The sequence below is a fragment of the Ochotona curzoniae genome, unplaced genomic scaffold (genome assembly GCF_017591425.1).
Source record: "Ochotona curzoniae isolate NIBS_2020 unplaced genomic scaffold, NIBS_Ocur_1.0 contig_2294, whole genome shotgun sequence".
Taxonomy (NCBI): Eukaryota; Metazoa; Chordata; class Mammalia; order Lagomorpha; family Ochotonidae; genus Ochotona; species Ochotona curzoniae.
This window is the reverse complement of record NW_024465405.1, coordinates 243,964-255,150: the sequence shown is the minus strand read 5'-3', so window position 1 is coordinate 255,150 and position 11,187 is coordinate 243,964. Positions and strand designations below refer to the sequence as shown.

At 52.5% G+C, this 11,187-nt stretch overlaps 1 protein-coding gene and 1 pseudogene across 1 annotated transcript in view; one reads left to right on the top strand and one right to left on the bottom strand.

Moving 5' to 3' along the window:
* Window positions 1-1,294: 1,294 nt before the first annotated feature.
* Window positions 1,295-11,187, bottom strand: part of CAB39 (calcium binding protein 39) — a 90,856-nt gene continuing 80,963 nt past the window's right edge. Inside the window, exons 8-9 of the mRNA XM_040972281.1 lie at window positions 6,289-6,432; window positions 1,295-3,534 (exon numbers count right to left, since the gene is read on the bottom strand). Coding sequence (XP_040828215.1) covers window positions 3,346-3,534; window positions 6,289-6,432 — 333 coding nt within the window. The 3' untranslated portion in view covers window positions 1,295-3,345. The remainder of the gene's footprint in view (window positions 3,535-6,288; window positions 6,433-11,187) is intronic.
* LOC121151087 lies at window positions 4,355-4,551 on the top strand (annotated as a pseudogene).

Genomic DNA, 11,187 nt, shown 5'->3' with positions numbered 1-11,187 from the left:
CTTGAAGTTGGAGTTTGGTGTGCCATGGCACACCCCGGACGTCCACAACCGAAGTGCTGCCTGGGGAGACGCACCCTCCTGCCAAGACACAGGATGGCCTCAAGGTGCGTTCCTGATTTAGGGGAGCGTGCCCCGCCTTCCAGCCAGGTGGGGGAGGGCACCTGCTGGCCACAGAGAACATCAGCAGTCCGTCACACAAAGGTTATTAAACTGTCTGTTCCGTGCCACCGCGTGGGCTTAACGAACCCTGCATTGCATACACAGGGCCTGGAGGAGCCATGCAGGTGGACGGATGTCCTGGTAGGTGGCAGCGGAAGGCCGTTCTTAGGGAGGTGCCCTCCACATGGCTCCTGGGCTGGTTTTCCAGTGGCCACAGGGCTGAACCTGACCTTGTCTGTCACACGTCTGGCCAGAAAGTGCCCAGACACAGCCAGAAGGGCACACTTGCCAAGCCAGGAGCTTTGGCCACGCCTGGAGGAATCGGGCTACAGCTATCCAGGTCAGGGTGATACTGTCACCGCAGCTTTGGGGGGTTTGTGACCTGCGGGGGCACCAAGGGGGTGAGCTGCCAGGAGAACTAGGGCTGCGGCAGGAGCATGGCCTTTGGGTGGCCATCCTCTCAAATGGCAACAGGACTCGCAAGGATCTGTCGCCTCTGGAGAAGCCCAACATACTAGCTGATGGGTCAGCTAGCAGAGGTGATGGGGTGCGCTGGCCAGGACTGCTCTTGGCTATCCCTGCAAAGGGCTGGGAGAAGCGGAAGTCTGAACACGCCCAGAGGACAAGGCGTATCTTGCCCCGGCTCTCATGTTTGCAGTAGTTTCATGATGGTAACAGGTGAACACTCCTCCCAGCAGGTCCCGCTCAACTCAGTCCTGGACTAAGGAGAAAGGAACCACTCTCCAAACGTTCTGGCTGGAACAGGGTCCTGGGCAGTGGGTTAAGCCCCCACATGCAAAGCTGGCCTCCCATTACTGGGGTGCGAATTCAAGGCCCATCACCCCACTGATGCACCCTGGCAAGCAGAAGACAGCCGAGATGCTGGGGCCCCACCACCTACATGGGAGGCCTGGATGCCATCTGTCTCTCCCTTTCAGGTGAACAACAGTGCTGACTGCAGGCAGAGCTAGGCTGCGCGCGCAGGCAGTGGGGAGGGAGATCTGTGATGCCCAGGGCGGCAGGCGGGCAGTGGGTGCTGGCCATCTCCACCTGGGAGGTGACAGCAGGTGTGGCTTTGTCTCCCCGGGGGGTCGGTGACGCAGCTACAACTGAGAGCAAACATGAAGACAGACGATTCTGTTTCTCCAAAACTTTATTTTAATTTAAATTACAGGGCCAGCCAGATATTCTCAAGAAATTGACTTTTCCTCAGGAGAAAGGAAATGTGTTCATGGCATTGCTCACAACTGCACACACCTCCACGTGTTCTCAGAGGGTTAAAATCACCTTAGGTAACTGCCATATGGAAAAGGAAATCTTTATAACGCAAAGAAACCACTTCTAGTTTCATAGTTTTGGTATATGAGTATCTTAAATGATCCTACCATCAAATGCAGCTGTTCAACTTGGATATTTCCACACTGTTTCGATAGAGCGTGGCCGCCCCGCTGCCTCCGCAGGAAAGGCCTGGTGCCGACACAGCCACTAGCACAGCAGCTGCTGTGCCACCTGATGTTCTAAGAGCCGGTTTGGTAAGGACCCTTCTGCCATCAGCCAGGGGGCACAGCACATGCCCATGCCAGCCTCGGCACCCCGGCAGAGCCACGTTGTCTTCCTAATAAACATTCCGGGGTCTCCTGACCAAGAAGATGATTTTGGGAAAACCAATGCTAGTAAGAACGCTGTGTGAGTGAGTTAAATATGCTGATATTTCGGGAGCTGTTTTCCTACCTGGTGTTTTTAGAGACTTAAAACCTGCTCAAACTTTGATTGGGAGGCCCCTTTGACTGGCTGATCAATCGTCCAATTAGTAAGAGAGGCGAGCAAAGAGTAATTATATAAATTTCTTAATCAGCTACAGCCATGCTGAGTTCCACCTGGTGAACTCGGACTGGTACGTTGTTAGATGTGCTCTCTGTAGCACTAAGATGAACAGACTCCACCGGGACAACTTCATAGATCAGAGTCTAGGAGACATTGTTCTGCCATGGTCACAGTAACAAAAGTGGTGCAAAATCAGTTACTTTATAAATACTGATCATTTGCAGCATTAAGGAACAGGACTTAAAAAAAATAACGTTCCCCGTAGGACACCTATAACTAGAACTCTTCTTTTCCTAAGAGAGGCCAAAGCTACGTTTAGTAAGTTTTCCAACCACTGCCCTGGGCCACTCGCTTGAGGAGAGCAGGTGCCCGGAGGCCTGGCCACGTGAGGCGTCAGCACCGGCAGAGGCCCCGACTCAGACCCGGCCAAGTCATGGCTCCTGTGGACGAATGAGGCCGGCAGGACGCAGGACGGGAACTGACCCAGTGCCCGGCCCAGAGCTCGGCCTCTTGATGGCACCCCATTACGGAACTAGATACAAAGGATTGGTTCATTAATTTTTTCCTTTTAATGCTGTGATATTTAAATGTTAAATCAGCATTTTCATGTGATCTGAAATATTTCAATTACATATGCGCATTCATTTTTTTTTTGCAAAAACTCAGTATTAGGTAATAGTTACATACTACAATAACATTCCTCTGCTGTACAAATTAAACCATTTAAAAGAAATGACCATTCTAAGAAGTATATACAAAAGAAACCTGTGAGCGGTGAGGAACTGAAATGCAAGGTGTCGTTGCTAGCTCTACTGTTTTAAAATCCCTTCAAAAAGTAAAATCAACAGGTACCCTTCAGCACAGTCAGGTTCACAAGTCTCAAGGAATCAAGCGCCGGGACCCCTAGAAAGCCGGATGAAGCTTATGTACACCCCCCCGGGCCTGGTGGGCTGTCCGCCCGCCCGCGCCCCTCCCCAACGCCCCCCGACGGGAAGGGAGGCCGCGCTGCCTGTGCTCCGGGGACATGGCGACAGGCAGGTCCAGGAGCCAGCGTGGTGCCCGCTCCCCTGCCCACACTGTGTCTGTGCTCGCCGTCAGGGCCCCGGCCGTGCTCATGCGCACTCCGACAGCGCGGGAGTCTGAATTCTGAAAGGACACGAAGATGAAGGCAAAGCCCCGAGTGCTTGAGCGTGCAAGCAGCAGCCTCGCTCTCCAACCTGGACTAAAAACAAAAGGCCAAATGAAAACCGTTCACTGAACAGCAGATTAGCAGTGGTGTTGCCTCAGGGGTCGGGAAGAGTGCCTGATGCGGAAGAGCTAACTGCACACGCTGACCTCGCATTCACTGCGGGGGACCGGAAGTTAGGCTTCTTGCTGGGCCGGTCTCTTCAAATCCCTGATCTGCTTGACTAAGTAGGTCTTCTCGTCGTTGAACTGCTCGTCCTCGGTCCTGTCGTTCTGGAACTTGCTGAGGAACTCGATGAGTTTGGTCTGGTTCTTGAGGAGGATGTCCAGGATGGGCTGCGTCTTGTTAGGATTGGCGACAAACACCTGCAGGGGAGAAGGCGGTGGACTCTGGGTAACTGGCCTTTGCGGTATGACCAGTCCCTGTCGCACAACTTGAATGCTAACTGTTTCAGCACGAAAAGGCCCGACAAGCCTGGCACAGTGGCTCAGCTAGCCAGTCCTCCCCCTTCAAGTGCCAGCATCCTATATAGGCACCGGCTGTGTCCTGGGTGCTCCACTTTCTAGCCAGCTCTCAGATTGTGGCTGGAGAAGGTAGAGGATGGCTCAAAGCCTTGGGTCCCTGCACCTGCACGGGAGGCTGGAAGAAGCTCCTGGCTTTGGATCGACTCAGCTCTGGCTGTTGTGACCAGCTGGGGAGTGAGCCAGTGGATGAAAGATCTTTCTGTCTCTCCTCGTCTCTGTAAATCCTCACAAAGGTCTGCCACATGCACCCTGCTAGGTGCCAACTACAGACCTGCCTGCAGGAGACACTGAGGAACAAGCTCTGGGCACAGGGGGCAGACTATAGCCTTCTTGCTCATTTCATTTGGAGCACAGAGGGAGGGAGAGAGACTGATCTTCCACCTATGGGTTCATTCCCCAAATGGCCACTCCAGCCAGGAGCCCACGACCCGGGCAGGGTCTCCCATGCAGGCGCAGGGCCCCAAGGACACAGGTCTCCCCAGGTACAGTAGCAGACACTCGATCCCTGGGCTAGCATCCCACTACAGGATGCTGGCCGTGTCGGCAGTGATGTCACCCACTGTGAAGACACTAACCCCAAGAGGCACATGTGTGTGTGTGTGTGTGGGGGGGGGGCAGGGGTTAAGATGCTCACCGGGGAGTGCTGACGGGGCTCCCTGGCATGTCAGTGGCCTTCGTATCTGCCTGGCTGAGGGGCAATGCTGAAATCAATCAGGAGACTCCTCCGCTGCATTGTGGAGTACCAGAACAAGGGCTGAGCCCACGAGTGCGTCCAGTACCAGCATGTGTTACATAGAAATCTCATATCTAGCCACCACTGAAGATGCCAGCCTAGCCAGTACTTCAAAAGCCGAATAATCTTCTAGTTGGCTATTGTGAAAAGAAACTGGATATAATTCATCTCCCACAAAATGGATACAGGGTCTCTGCTAATTCAACTATTCAGAGTGTGAATGAAACCCTATTGTAAAAATGGGAAGAAGGCTATTACATAACTGTTCTCAATGTAAATATTTACTTTCATAATTAAGCAGAACCCTAAAGAGATTGGCTCAGATGTTATCTTTCCTGAAACGGAAGAATGTTTGGATAACAGACACCGTGGGCATCTTCAAGGCCACATTTTTGTTTCACCTTAAGAAGTTTCAGCTGGGTGGTAGGGGGTCTGACTCTGCCCTTGCCAAATGGACATGCCACTGTGCCCTCCCCCTGCCAGTTTGTAAATGTCCTCCTCAGACTGTTCTTTTCAGGTTGCTTGTTCCAGGAAAAACAAAAAAAGATGCCAGTCAGGGTGTTGGTGTGTGGGCAGATGTGTTGCTGGAGCCCGGCTTTCTATTGGTGGGCACCACGGGAGGCAGCTGCGACAGCTCAGCCTCCTGCGGCCTGTCGGTCTGCCGAGCCCGTCCCTGGCTACCATGGGCATCTAGGGGAGTGGAACAGTGGACTGCACAGCTGTATGTTCCTCTACACGTCAACTAAATGCAAAGTTTCAATGAAAAGGAGTAGGGTCTAAACCTGTACCTCAGGACACGGGCATCGGGCTAACAGTGAAGGATCTGGATCCCGCAGCGTGCCTGCACGGGTAACTCCTGGCTCAGGGTCCAGCTTTTCCTTATCATGCAGAACAAGGAGGGAGCAATGATTGCCAGAGTAGCTGGGGCTCCCGCACCCATGGAAGACCTGGTCTGAGTCCTTGAGGCCCAGCCCCGGCTGCTGCAGGCCTCTAGGGAGTGAGCCAGGCACAGAAGGGAAAACACGAAGAAATGGCTTCACACGGGGCCAGTGTTGCGATACAGCAGTTAAAGCTGCTGCCAGAATGCAGGCATCCCATGTGACTGCTGGTTCAAGTCCTGGCTTCCAGTTACTGTCCCTGGGAAGGTAGCAGCAAGACCCTTGGCACCGACGCAGGAGACCTGGATGGAGCTCCTGGCTCCTGGCTTCGGCCTGGCCTAGCTGCAGCTGTTGCAGCCATTTGAGCAGGAACCAGTAGATGGAATTTCTTTCTTTCACTCCTCTCCATTGTTAAAAAAAGATACATTTATTTTTATTGGAAAGGCAGGTTTTATAGTTAAAAGGAAATACCAAAGGGAAAAGATCTTCCACCTTCTAGTTCACTCTCCAAATGGCTGGAGCCGAGTTGATCCTGAGCCAGGGGGCCTCTTCCGGGTCTCCCATATGGGTGCAGGGTCCCAAGTTTTTGGGCCATCCTTCATTGCTTTCCCAGGTCATAAGCAGAGATGGAAAGTGGAGCAGCCAGGACACAAACTGGCTCATAAATGGGATGCACATTGGCAGGCAGATTAGCAATGGCACCCCACTCCTCTGTGTAAATAAACATGTGAGGCAAATGAAACAATTCTTGAGAAAAAAAAAAGGTTTTACTTTGTGACAAACAATTCTCTAATGTGGAAGATGGACACTATAGTTTCTTGCTCCAAAATTCACACAGTATGCCCTATTTCCAGATTTTTCTGTCTAAATGCTGAATGCACCATATCAACAGCCTACACTGGACTCTAACCTGGCTGAGAGCGCCAGTCTGTGAGCTAGTGCCCCAAGCTGATGGGGGCACGCCGCACCGTCTTCGTACTCTACCTTAAACACGTGGAAGGCCTCAAACTGGATGTTGCGGCTCTTGTCTCGTAGGAGGTTCATCATTAGCTTGAGGTTCTCAGGTTTACTGATGTATTTTGTCATAATTGTAAAGTTGTGTCTATCTAACAGTAGTTCACCGAGAAGCTGAGAAGACATTTAAACATTTTTAGGATTCAGAGAAAGACATTTACAATCAGCTGATTTCATCACCGCCTCAGCAAGCATCAACAGGATCCGATGAACTGAACTGTGGGGCCTGCAACAGGCGCAGGTGCTGGACTGCGGGCTGTGGGGACAAAGGCCCAGGGGAACAGCCACGGGGAACCGGGCTCTGGCGCCCCCAGGCCTGGGTCCCAACTGGCTCCCTGCTGCCCATGAGTGCTGCCATCTGTACGGGGGCGGGGACAAAGGTTCCGGTATGTCACGACAGTGCAGTGAGGGACCCAAGTGTATGTGGGTGTGAGGTGCCCAGCTGGGATGAGGTGCAGAAGTGTGTGGGAGGCTGGGGGAAGGCTGCACACGGGGCTACTGTGCCCTGCTTTTGCTGCCCTGGCATGGCCTTTCCGCGACATGGGCTGGGGTTCAGATACATGAAATATATAGTGAAGTAAGCCAACAGCACACAGGGCTTCCAAAGGACTGAGAGGACAGCTGAGGGCTCAGGCTGTACCTTCTGCTGTTTCAGCTGAGTGGCAGCCACTAGGCCTGTCGTCATGTAGCTTCCAGGTAGGATGGGTTTGCAGCTTGGGGCATCTGCTGCTATCCCAGAGAGGCTGGCAGAGTGTTTACTCATGGAGCAACATGTACTGGAAGGACTGGCTGTCTCCATGCTCAGAGCCCTGATTCCAGCCACTGTGTCCACGTGGTGACCTGTCCCTGGGCCTGCCCGACTCCAGAGACTGCTCCCTTCATGGTGAGTACACCGAAAGGCTAAGTTTGAAGGACCGGGTGGGCCCGGGCCCCACCTGCTGCCATCATTGCGTGGTGGATGGGATTGGGGAGGGGGCGACCTTGGGTCTGGGGGTTAAAACTTCCAGCAGCCTGCTGGTGGGTGCCAGGCCGGGACTGTCTCCATGCTTGGAACCCCAATTCCAGCCACCATGTACAGGTGGTGAGCTGTCTCCAGCGGCCAGCTCTGGGGTTTTGGTTCTTTGAATTGCTGCTTAGGTAGCTCCATGTCAAGAAGTACAGCTCCACTGTACTTCTGGGATGTGAATCAATCTTAAAGACTCCCAACAACAGAGTAACTTTCCCTTTGAAGGTAAGTGAGGGTAATGAGACCTCATTGGTTGGTTGGAGGAGAGGGACCAGATGATCTTTATGGATAAGACTGATATACCAAACTCCTTTAAATCCTGTGTGTAGAACTTGTAATTACTGAACAATGCCGACCACCGAACACCAGTCCATGCAAAAGCTAAGGCTTGGGGCTTGTCCAGCAGGATCATTTCCTATTATTTGACATAATGTTGGATCAGGAGACAGGTCACATTAGGCAGGGCCATGACATTAACTAGCACATGAGAGAACCATATCCAGGGGTAGATTCTGTGGGCAATGTGTGGCCAAAACCCTGTGGAACTATTATCCCCACTGGTTAGCTCAAGAGTTGGGGTGGTTCTGGATTAAGCTAGGTGTGATCAAGGAGTCTGCCATCACTCATGGGTAAAGGAACCCACAACAGTCTGCACTGGTCAAGGCAGCAGCTCCCAAATGTGCATCCTGAATAGGGTGTGTGGTGGGCCGGGCTGCAGCATTCACCAGCTCATACAAGGCCAAATGGAAGGCCAGACTAGGCCAGACACTGGCCTGAAACCCACTGGCATGTATGAGAACTGGTGAGGAATGGGTCAAGTGGAAGAACTTGAGAAACTCCCCGGGTGGGTCATAGCTCCCGCTGGTGAACACATGGTTCCAGACCTGGGGGTCAGACAAGCTGGGCAAAATAGCTCCAATGGCTGGCTAATGTGTGGATTGGTAATGCAACAGGGTTGACTGGGCAGGACTGAGCAAACCTTAGCCCACAAGCAAAATTAGAAATCAGGATGGAGCACAGGTCATGCCGAGCTAGCCTCTTGCACCTACTGGTCTGCCAGGAACGCTAAGCCATAGCATCTAAAGCAGGGGCCGGGACAGGTGAGGGGCTCTGCCAAGCTGAGTCAGAGCAACTACTGGCATGAGTGCAATCTATGGCTGGGAACAGGCCCGGTTGGGGAGCTAAGGGGACACCCTAGCTGGGTTGAGGTTAACCACTAAGGAGCACGGAGGCTGGAATGGGGGCTGCGTTCTGATCAGGATATGGTTATAGTCTCTCTTGGCACAAGTGTGGACTGGGACTGGATGCACCAAGCTGGGCTAGACTCCAACACCATCTGGTGCTCTGGAGTTCAAGGGTAGATGTGGGATGGACCAGGCTAGGTCTCAACCCCTACTGAGCCACGTGTGAGCCATAAGTGGGTATGGATGAGCCGTGGCTGGGCTGAAACATCCAACAGCAAGAACCAGATTGGGTTGAAGGCCGGTCAGGAAAGGCCACTGTTCCTACTAGGACAGGAGGTGAACTGAGTAGGGCTGGCTCATGGACCCACTGGTATGTGGGAATTCTGGCACTGGGAGAGGTTCTGATGGAGGAGCCTGGGCAACTCTTCTGGCAGGACACAGTCCCTGTAGAGATAAGCACAAGAAGCATGACAGGAAACAGCCCAGAACATGCCATGGAAAGTTTCCCACTGGCATACATTTGGCATGCGTCAGGGGCAGACAAGGCTCAATCAGTTCCCATCATCTACTGGCGAATCTGAGCACCAGAATAGTGTGGGTTGAGCCGGGTTCGGTTGTGACTAAAAACCAGTGCACATTATGGAATGCCAAGGTGAGTTTGCCTGTACCGGATGTGACCGCAGCACCCAACAGCACACGTGAGAACCAGAATGGAAGGGGCAGAGCCGGCAGGGGAAATATTGGGGGGTGGGCTCCCCTGCTGGACAACTATTCCCACTGGAGAGCGTGAGCTGGGATGAGGGCAGACCAGACTAGGCAGGGTTACAACACCTGTGTGGCTCCTGTGGACTAGATCAGGTAAAAGCCAGGCTGTGCAAGCATAAAAGAGTGGGTGAGGATTGGTTGGGCTTTGCCGCAGCATCAGCTGGCAGAAGCTGGCACTGAGGGCTAATTCTGTCAAGTTAAACCTCAGAACCACCTGGAGTGTATAATCCAGGAGTGGGAGTGGCTTAGAAGGAAATAGTGGGCTCCTCCCTCTTGGGTTACCATTCCCACTGGAGGGCAAAAAAACCAGGACAGTGGCAGGGGTGGCTAGACAGAAAGGCACCCAACAACGGCAAGTGTGCGGGTTGGATAGTGGAGCTGGTTAGGTTGAATTAGGCTTCAATGCCCATTGACATGTATGAGAGCTGAATGGGATGTGCGACAGACTGGACTAGTCTGCTGCACATAATGGCAAGCATGGGGACCAGGGTAGGGGGTGGGGCCTGGTGGGTGTTATTGTGGTTTGCTCTGATTAGGCTGCAGCTCCCACTGATTTATGTGAGGGCTGAGTGTGCTGGGAAGAACCAGGCTGGACTGCAACACCCATTGGTTCCAGTGGAAGACAGGGCTGGAAACAGAACTGACCTAGCAATGGCAACCACCAGCTGATCAGGGCGATGGACTGTGCCGGGCCCTGTACTTGCTGGTACATACAAGAATCTGGTCTGGGTTCACCTCAAACAAAACTTCTTTAGGGATCCCCTCAATCCAACTGCTGGACTCAGATCCCTAACCATGAAAAGACAGAGGACAGAACAAATCAATCAACTACCCCAGCCATATGGTGGCAGTGAAAAACAGGGCAAACGGAGACTCTAAGATGGACTATGTCAATCAGTGTATTCTGCAGCGATTTCTTCATGCTTGGAGTGGTGAGACTGGTAGCAATTCATAACTGTTGATCTATCAAAACCATTTGAGAAGTACCCTTGGAGCATGCCCCACATTGGGGACCTGGATGGGTGGGAGGCTGGGCGGGGCTTCTCCCTTTGCCTCCCCCTTTACCCCGGATATAGAAAAAAAAAAAATCTGTGTGGAAATAATAGTTTTACCCACTTTCCTGTAGCCCTTGAACCATTTTACCCTAATTAACTATGTAAAGATTGTCAAAATACTAAAAAAAATTAAACAAACAAAAAAAACAATTTCTTTGAGCATTAAAATAAAGAACTTAGTCTCATGTGGGAAATATTACTCAGGAAAATCCACCGGTAACTAGCACTCGTCCTCATACGGTCATGCGCGTTCCCGAGGAACTCAGAGTGTCTTTGGCTCTGACACGGCAGGACAGAAGGATCAGCTTAGTGCCTAACCTAAGCCAAGGGTGAGTAGAAGAGGTCACCATCCTCCTTTTCATGTTGGTAATTCTGAAACTCTCCTGACCTAAAGAGTTGAACATCTGGTTAGTTTATTGATTTGCAGGACATAGCCACCCTTGCCACTAGGAGGTGCTGTGGCTCTCCCGGCAATCCCGACAGACTGCATTGCTGGACCCACTGGGGAGGGCTCTGTGTCCTGGTCCCTGAAGGTTGGCTCAGAAGAACAAGACATTGCAATGCCACTCCCTGGCACAAGTGTGCAGTGAGGGAGGCACCTCCAGCAGCTCCACAGGACACTGTGCATGTGTGTGGTGCTCTCTTCCACCTTCAGTATCACAGCTGACCTTTAGGACAAGAACCCAGAGGCTGGGTTCATGATCCCTCTCAGACCGTGAGGCAGTATGGGGCTGGCAGGGTGACTGCAGTGATGACAGCCAGATGGTATGTGCATGCCAAACAGCTCCCCTGCCAAAGGGCTCTGTGCAGAAAGATGCTCCTTGGTGCAGGATGGATGGGGCCTGCATCAACAGGAGCT